We start from the raw sequence: 11,194 nt of genomic DNA, 5'->3' as shown, positions 1-11,194 counted from the left end.
TTTCCAAGGAGCTGGTGAAGCCTAGAGTGTGTCAGCCTGCAGGGACCATCAAGTGAAGGAGACCAAACTTCCCTTGATTTCGCAGGAGAAACCGAGGCCCAGAGGGAGAGTGACAGGGCCAGGGCCACAGCCTGAAGCAGAATCAGTGCATCCTGAGCTCTGGTCCTCTCTGCCCTGCCCACGGGCCTGCATCTGCCACCAGCGGTCTCAGCTCCACAGAGGGCTGGGGTCATGTTTTTATTCTCTGTGGCCCCAGGGGTACTGGGAATGTATAGGTTCAGGTAAATACTTTAGGAGGACATAGCTGAGCCTGAGGCTCTGGGAGTGGAGGTGGTAGACTGGAGTCTGGGCTGGGGTTTGTTCCCAGGATAATGGAGTTGATACCCTGTGGGGACCCAGGCACCTAGGGAGAACCTGCATTGTATGGAGGTGGCTAAGAGGGTCAGGAGTTATAATGTGCATTCAGATCCCTGTCCTGCCTCTTCCAAGCCGTGTGACTTTGGCCTAGTGAGCTAAACTCTCAGAGCCTCCACTTCCTCATCTGTGAAATGGAATGATAGTGGCTGCATCCACCTCATGGGGTTGTTCTGAGAATTGAATGAAAGAATGCATATGAAATGCTTAACACAGTGCCTGACACATAAGTGCTCAATAGAAGGTAATTCGTATTATTTCTGAGGGATGGGAAGAATGTGTGTGGGGGGTGGACAGAGCAGTCTATCCCCAGTGCTTTCTGCCATCCAGCCCCCTGAGGACAGGCCTAGCTGACTCCCGGAGGATATGGGTACCTGGTCTCTGTCCTGGGGTGAGTCAGCATTGATGACCAAGTGCCTACTTCCTAGGGCCCAACACTGTTCTGTACATGAGTCAAGTTCCTGATCCCCCTGGGGACCACCTGTTCCTTGGTTGTGTCTCCAGCAGTAGGGAGGGGCTTCAGGCCGTCACCTGTACCTCGGAACCCACACAGGATAATGGGAGGCTTCTCGGGAGAGGACCGTCCACATTACCTGTGACAGGCACCGCAGGTAGCGAGACACTGCCTTTCGAGCAGGGCTGTTCCTGACCAGCTCATCCTCCTTGCAGGGCACCTTGGCCAGGAAGAGCTGAACCTGGCTGGGGGTCATGTTGGCAAACTCCAGAAACTTCTCAGGGTCCACAGAGCTGCTGAAGGCACACACGAAGCACTTCCCATCAAGGAGGGCCAGCAGGATCCAGAGAAGGGGGGCAGCCAGCGCTCTCTGCAGCACAGAGGAGCACATGTACCTGGGAGCAGAGGAAAGGTAGGGGGGTCACAAAGGGCAGCTGGAATTCAGCTGAAGCAGGAAGGCTACAGGAAAGATGCAAAGATGGACTTCCCAGGAGGGCTGGGAAATACTAGTCGTAGTTACACCAAAGGAATGGCTGCAGCTTCCACTGCAGGGGTGCCAGTGGCAGAGGGCAAGGAGGAAGGAGGGTTGGGGGCCCTGGGAGTCCCAGGACTGCAACACTGGGAGCTGGGGCTCTCCCTGCTCTGGGCCTGGTCGCAGACTCTGCTGGAGGATAGTTTCTATTCACATGGAGGCCAGATGGCCTCCGCCTCAGCCGCCTCAACCACTTGCATGGCTCTGCCTGAGGGCTAGGCTGCACGTGATAGAAAGTTCACAACCCCCAATTCAACCTTCAACCCAAGAGGGATGGGGCCTGGTGGATAAACACCCCATCTTCCTAGACCAGTGAAGGCGAACCTTTTGAGCTCGGCGTGTCAGCATTTTGGCAAATATCAAAACATTTCTATATGTGACACGGCACCAGAGTTAAGTTAGGGTTTTTCAAAATGCTGACACGCCGAGCTCAAAAGATTCGCCATCACTGGCTTAGACCCTCAGTGCGCCATTTCTGCGGTGTGTCTTACACTCTCTTTTAGAGGGTCCCCAGTAGGGCTGAACTCCAGTTGCCCATTCATTATCACATTCTTCCCAGAGCCCGCTTTCGAAGGAAGCCTAAACTCAGACAGCCCTGCCCAATGTCCCTCCCAGGCGTAGCACCTCCAACACCTCTCCTAGCATCCAGGGAGCCCACTCTCTGACTGTCCAGGTGTCTCTCCTGACCCACTCTGCTCCTCTCTGGCCTGCATGGGGTGTTGGTCCCAGGATAGGAGCCTAGTGGAGCTGCAACCACTGACTCCCAGAGGAAAAGGTCACGGGCACGCCCAGTGTATGTGACCCTCCCTGTGTGGCTGGATGACAGGGAGCACAGAGCCCCTGAGGAACACGAAATAGTGGCTGCTTGTGCACAGGATGCAGATGTCTCTAACTTGCACTGTAACAAACATAAAATGATGTATGCTGTGTGTGTGTATGCACATGCGTGTGCACACACGTGTGCATGGCCTGCCCAGCAGAGAATTATAAATACGCTGTAGGCAGGGGCAGCTCCAGCATTTTCTTCAGGGGCAGTGTAGTCAGAAGGAGGAACTGAGGGCTTCTCATGACATTGCCTTACATGCCCTTGAGGACACCTCAATGGTCCATGCCAAAGCATAGGGCCGAGAGGAGATCATGAATGGGTGAAAACTCACCAAGCTCCTCCTGGGTCTAGAGCACTTAGACGTTTTGTTGAAAACACGCAGGGCAGCAGAGTGAGCTGTGCTTCTTCCTACCTGTGGGAGCTCAGCTGAGTTACTAAACTTCTCTGTGCCTCAGGTCCCTCATCCTTAGACATGGACCCTAATAGGAGCAGACCCAGGGCCGAGAGAGAATCCAGAGGCCGTGCACACACAGTGCTTGGCACAGGGCTTGGCACTAAGGCGATGTTTAGTGTTGACCAGGGAGCAATTCAAATTGCTAAACTCCATCAACTGGTTTTGACAGAGGGCACCCACCAGGTGGGAGGCTCTAAGGACAGTAGAGCTGCCCTGGGGAGTGTATGGGAGAGGGAGGCAGCCTTTAGGCCAAGCATGCCTCTTACTACAGGCAAAGCCCCTATGCATGTCAGGGGATGGCCGTTCACACATGTGGTGAGGTATAATCCATGGCAGTGTGATAGATGTGACCTAGGAAGTTATGGGGAATTCTGTATCATTCATGTGTCTCTAGCACTGGTCACAGAAGGAAGACAAATGACAGGAACAGAAATGTCTATTTCCAGAGTGGAAACTGCAAATGGGCCTGGTGAGCTGATGATGCTTTAGCTGGGGAAAGGAGGGGGCACATGTGAGAGTACCTGGAAAGGGGGGGGGCAGGTGAGGAGCCCTGACAACACCCATGGGGGTGATTGGGGTCTGGGGGTCACCTAGCAGTGTTTGTGTGGGTGGGGAGCCTGATAATGCCCATGGGGGAAGGGTAGGGTTTGGGGTGTCCCTGACAATTTCTATGCCAGTGGGGAGCCTGAGAATGCCCACGGGAGAAGGTCAGAGTGTGGGGTGCCCCTGACAGTGCCTGTGCAGGCATGGGCGGGGCCTGACAATGCCCACAGGCCTCTGGGTGGTATGGGACTGCACACCTGATGATGCCTGGGTCCTTCCTCCGGTGCCCCGCGGGCCGGCGCCACTCCTCAACCATCACCACGGACTGCCGGTTGGCAAGGAGGCTGCAGAGGAAAAGGACGAGCGGGGGTGTGAACAGAAGGCCCAGGCCGTAGAGGGTGTTGTAGCGCGCCAGGCAGGGGCAGTTGAAGTCGAAGGAGGAGTACAGCTTGACAGTGACCACGGCCAGCACCAGGCAGACGCCATTCATCACCGACTCGGAGCTGGACTGGAAGTGCTGGAAGAGCATGCGGAACTTATCCATGGCTCCCGCCTGGTGGGTGCGGGCAGTGAGGCCTCAGCCGCCTTCCTGGCCAGTGCTGGGGGTGAGTCCGATCCCCAAGATGTTCTTCTCTTCCAAGAACCTCCAGGTCTCCACGGAGGCTCGGATGCCCAGCGAATGTCCCCGGTGCCGCTCGCTCCCCTCCTCTCTGGGGGGTAAGTCACTGCTCTGTGACCAGCCAGCCCAAAGCACCTCTAGGCAAATGTGCCCTGCCCTGTCACCCCATCCCTCCCCTGCCCGTTCCCTCCTCTCTTCAGGGTGTGGATACTGATGCCTGACAGCTGGCAGGGTGTCCGGTGAGGTCAGGCAAATTCTGGGTGTGGTAAGGCCAAGACACAGATGGAGCCAATGATGTTTGATGGTCTCGGTCAAAAACATGATTTGATTCAGCTGAGCCGGGGGAGCGTTCATGTTGGCTTTTGTGCCGGGAGGGGTACCTCCTCTTGCCTGAAGGTTTCCTGGGAGAGAAAGCCCTGGAGAAGAGTTTAAGCCATGTTTCAGCGTTTGCCAATGAAAGGCTTTGGACAGGGAAGGCCTTCCAGGCAGAGAAACGCATGGGCAACAGCACGGAGGTGAGAAGCAGTCCGGTGTGGCCGGCGGTGTGGGGTTGCTGGAAGGTAGTGGCAGACAGTGGGCGTCAGGAGTGGGGCTGGAGGGTCAGGGGTGCCTGCAGCTCTCCGCTCCCCCATATTCTGCTGCTCTCTGGGCCGGGTTTCCCCAATGCACAGCTTCTACTACTCACTCCCCCGTGTGACCGCGGCTCCCTCAGCCTCCTTGGCTTGGCATCCAAGGCCCTCCTAACTGTACCCACCTGTGTCTTCCCACCTCCACTGAACACCCGTGTCCCTTCTTCCCACCTGCTCTTCAAGAGGCAGCTCAAATGCAGCCCTATTGCTAAGCCACCCCTGGTGATCTCAGTCCGTGGGGGCCTTGATCAACCGCCTGGCCCTGGGAAAGGCCGCCTCAGCCTCTGAGGAATCTTTCCTGGTGTGGGGGCCTGGACCTGCATTTTGTTCTCTGCCACATGCAGTGTGGCGCTAAGCATGCAGCAAGGGACAGCGAATGCTCGTTCTTGTGATGTTGGCACTCAGACCCTGTCTCTAGCTCTGTCTTCCCTGTCCACCCCCTGGCCTGTCCTCGTGGCCCTGTCTGGTCCTAGGAAGCCAATGAGTGGAACGTGGGTCCTGCCCTTAATTTCTCTCTGCCTCTCTCTCTGTCCCTTTGTCTCTCTCCCCTTCATTCTCTCCCCCTTTCTGTCTCTCTAATGACCTTTTTGTGTGTGTGCATGCACAGTTAACTCGCTGTGTCCCTCAGTGTGTTTCTGAGTCTTTCTGTGTCCCTCTGGCTGTCTCTCTCTGTGTAGCTACCTCTTCTGGTCTTTCTACCCTTTCCTCCTCCTCCCCTGCTTCCCACCCCATAGCATCCCTGTCTTACTGGCCCCAGACCTCCCATTGGCTACCTGGCTTGGGAAAGGGAGAGAAGGCATCTACAGGGGTGATGTGAGCCCTGGGGTCACAGATCAGTGGGCCTTGGGCCTGGAGCATGATGGGGCAGGGGTGGGCAGTGAGGTGTCCAGGCCCCAACCATGGAGGCTCTTCCTCAGTCTTCATCCTCTGGCTCCCTCACTGCCGACCCAGGGCCGCGCTGAGACAAGAAAAACCTCAGGGATTGGGATGGCCTTGACCGCATTGACACCTACCCCGTCCAGCCTGGGCCTGCTGGCATCCTGGATCCAAGCGATGGTTTTAGTTAAATGTGTGTGTCCGCACTGTGGTCCTTTCCCCAGACCCTGGGTCCTCATGGTCATGAGCGCAGCTTCCCCCCCAACCCCCTAGAGCAGTGAGGACAGCGTCCTGAATCCTCCCCATCCACAGAGGCCCGGCTCCGAGCTGTTACCTCCACAAAGTTCACCAGGACCTCTGCCCTTGTGTCCATATTCCCAAATGCCTTTAGAAATGGAACTATCCCCATTTTCCTGATTAAACACACCACTATGAAAAATGTAAATACAGGGAACATGAAAGCGTCCCAGTCAGAGCAATCCCCAGAGAGTGTCCCTGTTCCTGCAAGGTGTGTGTCCTTCCAGATTTCTCCAGCGCCCACAGGGACACTCGCCGGCTGGCCTGCCTGGCGTTCCTTGGGAGAATCGTTAACCACTGTTAACGAACCACGAACCACGAGGTGCCCGGGGAAGAGGCAGCTCAGGACGCCCGTGTGACTTTCCATCGGAGGCGTGTCTGTCCTTCTCTTTACACTCGTCACACAGGTCTCTCACTGTGTCTCAGTTTCAGCTTCTCTGAAGGGTGACAGCCCAGCTGGTTGAGGGACAACCAGGACCTGCAAAATACAATTTGGGTAGGTCCCTCAGCTTGTATTTTAAGTCACACCATTCCAAATGTGACCTGCAAAGTTCGTCATGGTCGGTGCCGTTTATACCTCTGATGGGGTAGCGATAGAGAGAAATCTGTCTGTTGTATTGCTTTGTATTTTACCTAAGACTGGACTCCCTGCATCAGGGGAGATGGGGAGGGAGCCAGCGAGGGCAAGAGAGCCGTCAGAGGCATGCAGATGTGACTGCATGGAGGAGAGGGTGGGCCTTTGAGGAGAAACCCTCCAAGCTCATTCATTCTCCGGGGCTCCTCCGGAAAGCACAGAACCACCACTGCCAACTGCCACTTTCTTCAGGGGAGGCTGGTGCCAGGCAGAGTGGGCACAGCCTGGTGGGCACAGAGCCAGGAAGGAACACAGGATTCTCCTTCTATGCCTTCCAGCCTCAGGCGCCTGCTGGATGGCGGATAGGTAAGGGATCTGTCCTGGCCCCAGGCCATGCTTCTGAACCCTGAAACACAGGGCCCCTGGGACAGAGGGTGAAGAGAATGGGCAGGGACGGGCTGAGCACCTCTCTCCCATGCTAGTCTCAGGGGAGTCTCCAGAAAAGAACAAGGTAAGAAACTGGGGCAAGGTCTCTCCCAGGCCAGCTGTTCACAGCTCCACCTCCGACAGGTGAGACCGAGCTCCCAGGTCAGCCTGCGGCCCTGTGCCCGGTAGCGGGTGTGCGCTGTGTGACCGCACTGGCCCCTGCTAGGTCTTTACTGGAAAACACTCAAAACAAAGAGGCGAGAAGGAAGCCCACCACACCTTAGAGAAATACCTCAGGGTGAGGGGTGGCCTCACATGACCAATCTGTATTTTCTACTTTCATAATAATGATTTTAAAAACATTTCCAATAAAAATCATAAAATGTTTTTACTGGGAAAAAAATCAAAGGGATTAAGGAACAAAGTAAAAGGGGAGGGGATTACATTTGTTGCCTAGAGCCCTGGACCAGCTGAACCAGGAGAAACAGAGGAAAGAAAAGGAGAACCCTGGCCGGGTAGCTCAGTTGGTTGGAGCATCGTTCCTATATGCCAAGGTTGTAGGTTTGATCCCCAGTCAGGGTACATACAAAAATTGACCAATGAATGCATAAATAAGTGGGACAACAAATCAATATCTCCCCTCCCTTCCGTCCTCCCTCCACCCACTCCTCTCTCTCCCCTCCCTCCTTCCCTTCCACTCTCTCCAAAAATCAATGAAAAAAAAAATATCCTTGAGTGAGGATTAACAACAACAAACAAACAAAAAAGAGGAGAAAGCTGTTTTACTCATGTGTGTGGAAAGATATTACCATGTACATCTGCTGCATGATAATATCTTAAGTCAGAGTTTCCCAATCCCCTGTCCCATCCCAGGGGTCTGCAGCTATGTCCTTGGGGGTCTTTTAATTCTGGGGAAATTTTTAAAGAATCGCCACCCTAGGATATTCTTTCCATTTATTGGAAGGGAGGGAGAGAGGAAGACAGGAAGAGCAAAAGAGGAGAGAGAGAGAGAGAGGGGGAGAGAGAGAGAGAGAGAGAGAGAGAGAGAGAGAGAGATGAGAGACACATTGAACCTGAGACCCTTCGCTGTGCAGAGCAATGCTCTAACCACTAAACAGCATCAGCCAGGGCTCCTGACAGTACTATCCTTGGAGTTCCTGTGATTTAGAGGGTTCCTTAGGCCTGGGTGCCCCCTACTGGAAAAACTCAGAGTATCTGATGTGTGAGTGGGATGTGTGTAGGATGTGTGTAACTGTGTGTCTTCAGAAATACAGGTGTGGTTGTGTCTCTTCTTTCTATATAGTGAGCACACTCTTCTCTCTCTCTCTCTCTCTCTCTCTCTCTCTCTCTCTCTCTCTCTCTCTCTCTTCTTTCAAAAGGAAGAAAAGGAAGCCATTGAATGGGCATCCCCCTTCTCTCTCAGGACTGGGAGGCTTTTGTCCCTCTTGTCTAGCAGAGCAGTGGTGCACGCTCTGTCTCTGAGAGACCTGGCTTTCTTTCATCCTCATGACAGAAGCCTCTGCAGGATCGGTGTGACAGGCCTTGCTCGTCTGTCTCTGGCAGACCTGGGGGAAAGCAAGGTGGATTTCACTCTGGTGTCTATATAGAGCAGGGGTGGGGATCCTTTTTTCTGCCGAAGGCCATTTGGATATTTATAACATCATTTGCAGGCCATACACAATTACCAACTTAAAAATCTGCCTGCTGGCCCAGCCAGCGTGGCTCAGTGGTTGAGTGTCAACCTATGAACCAGGGGGGTCACGGTTCGATTCCTGGTCAGGGCACATGCCCAGGTTGCAGGCTCCATCCCTAGTGTGGGGCGTGCAGAAGGCAGCTGATCAGTGATTCTCATCATTGGTATTTCTCTCTCACTCTCCCTTCATCTCTGAAATCAATAAAAATATATTTAAAAAATTAACCAGCTACATTTGGTCAAACATTTAATTAACTCATCCCTAATGCCTTGACAGGGCCAGACCACATGATTTCAAGCCTCATATGACCCAGGGGCCAGATGTCCCCCCCAACCCCCCCACCATATGGCCCCATGTAGAGCCATGTGGCCCCTAAGGGACTGGGAAAAGGGAGGCTATCGAACAAATGCATGGAACAGCTGGCTAACCATTTGGGAAATCTTAAACAGAATCTCTACCTCATTCTTTGCACCCAAAAGAATTCTAAATGGCTCAAAGACTTTAACATGAAAATTTAAATCATGAAAATTCTACAAGAAAATATAAGTGAATTTATCCATAGTCAGAAGATACAGAAGGCCTTTGTGAACAGAACACACAGTTCAGTAGCTATGAAGGTGAAGGTCGGTCAAGTAGGCCTCAACTTCTGTCATCAAAATGCCAATAAATAAAGTAAAAATAACAAACTGGAAAAAGGTATTGTCACCCACATGCCACACAAAGGCCTATTTTCCTTAACTTGTACAGGGAGCAAATCAATAAAAAGGAATAATCCTAGAGAAAAATGGTCAAAGAATGTCAACAGGCTATTTACAGAAAAGAAAGACAAGGGTCCCAAATCCTGCAAAGATTCTAATTTTCATTCATAATTCAATAGGATCTAAATAACTAGGTGCCTCTTTAAACTCACCACGTTGTTGGAAATGAAAAGATTGACTCTGATTGGTGTGGCTCAGTTGGTTGGGTATCGTCCCCTGAACCAAAAGGTTGCCGGTTTGATTTCCAGGCAAGGGAACCTGCTGGGGGTTATGGGCTCGGTCCCCCGCAGGGAGCATGGAGGAGACAGCAGATCCATATTGCGCTCTCACATTGATGTCTCTCTCTCGCTTTCCCTTTCTCTCTCTTTAAAAATCAATAAACTATTCTTTAACAAAATAAAAACAATAAAGGATTGATAATACCCAGTGTCAATGAAGGCTTAGGGAAATAGTCACTTTTATACACCGGTGGTAAATGTACAAATTTGTAGGATTTTTCTAGGACAATTCGACAATATATTCAAAACAAAAATTTAAATGCACATGTCCTTTGACCTAACAATTCTATAGCTCTGAATTGGCCTATGGGTAAATAGATAGGAGTAGCTGAGACAAATAAACAAGGATGCTCATTATAGCTTTGTTTTAATGGCAAAAAACCAGAAAACAACGTACGTTTCATCAACAGGGGACTATTTAAATACATGATGGCACTGCCATAAATGAGATCTATACAGCCACTAGAAGAATGAGCAAATCTATGTGTTCATATGAGAAAACCTCTAGATTCTGGTCAATTAAGAAAGCACACATAAATATGTAAAAATTTTAGTATTATGCATATACTTTTTGCTTGTACACACAAGAAATGTGGACAGTTACTGCCATTAGGTAGTTGGAGGGGGAGCTGTTATTTTCTTCCCAATTTCTATCTTTCTGTGTTGTTTGACTTTTCAAACAACGTGTACATATGAATTTTACTTTTAATACTTAAAAAAAATTGATTTTACAGAGTGAAAAGGAGAGGGAGGGAGAGAAACATCGGTGATGAGAGAGAATCATCAATCAGCTGCCCCCTACTGGGGATCGAGCCTGCAAACTGGGCACTTGCCCTGGCCAGGAATCTAAACGTGACCTCCTGGTTCATGGGTCAACACTCAACCACTGAGCAACACCAGCTCGGCTGAATTTTACTTTTAAAAGATCAACAAAGGCCACAGGCCAAAGACTGTGGACCAAAGAGTTTGATTCCTGGTCAAGGGCATCCAGCCCCAAGGCCCATGTGGAAGGCAACCAGTTGATGTGTCTCTCTCACATCCATGGTTCTTTTTCTCTCTCTCTCTCCCCCCCAATCCTACCTTCCTTTCACTTCACTGTCAGGTGAGGATTAAAAAAAAAAAGATCCACAAAGGTTATCTGGGCAGTGGATTTATGATTTATAAAACACACATTTCTATATATAAATAGATATATAAGACCCAAAATATTAAAATAAGATTAAAATGTTATGACTTACACAAAATAAAATGACCAAATTCAATCCTGAACAGTCTTCTACACTTACATTTTTCTTCTTCACCCTGCAGGTTTTACAGAATGTGGAACAATTTTCTTGGTTCACATGACATTTCTAACTCCTTTCCCAGAAGAGACAAGCCTGGCTTTACATTATTTTCATTTGAAAAAAATTTTTTTTTCTTTTGTTAATCCTCACCAGAGGACATTTTCCCATTGATTTTTAGAGAGAGTGGAAGGGACAGGGAGAGACAGAGAGAAACATCTACGTGACAGAGACACATCGATTGGTTGCCTCCCACACACCCCCCAACTGGGACTGGGGATCAAGTCTCCAACTGAGGTACGTGCCCTTGACCAGGCCACAGCCTGAAGCCCTATCCACTGAGCCAGGGCAATTATTTATTTATTTATTTATTTTTTACAGAACGGACAAGCTATAAACATGGATTTTCTGACTCAACTGATATGTTGTTTCTAGACCCTGCGGGGAGGGCTGGCTTTTTGGCATGGGACCCTGGATGTTGGGCAAAAACAGGTGAGCTGCTCTGGGAGGAGGAGCACCCATCTAGCTGCATTTTCT

General features: G+C 51.0%; 1 protein-coding gene across 1 annotated transcript in view; it reads right to left on the bottom strand.

Annotated features, from left to right (window-relative positions):
- CALHM3 (calcium homeostasis modulator 3) overlaps nucleotides 1-3,767 on the bottom strand; it is a 5,940-nt gene extending 2,173 nt beyond the window's left edge. Inside the window, exons 1-2 of the mRNA XM_006756450.1 lie at nucleotides 3,481-3,767; nucleotides 1,008-1,263 (exon numbers count right to left, since the gene is read on the bottom strand). Coding sequence (XP_006756513.1) covers nucleotides 1,008-1,263; nucleotides 3,481-3,767 — 543 coding nt within the window. The remainder of the gene's footprint in view (nucleotides 1-1,007; nucleotides 1,264-3,480) is intronic.
- Between the last annotated feature and the right edge of the window lie 7,427 nt (nucleotides 3,768-11,194).

Source organism: Myotis davidii, unplaced genomic scaffold, assembly GCF_000327345.1.
Source record: "Myotis davidii unplaced genomic scaffold, ASM32734v1 scaffold332, whole genome shotgun sequence".
Taxonomy (NCBI): Eukaryota; Metazoa; Chordata; class Mammalia; order Chiroptera; family Vespertilionidae; genus Myotis; species Myotis davidii.
The sequence above is the reverse complement of the archived record's forward strand: the minus strand, read 5'-3'. Positions and strand labels throughout refer to the sequence as shown.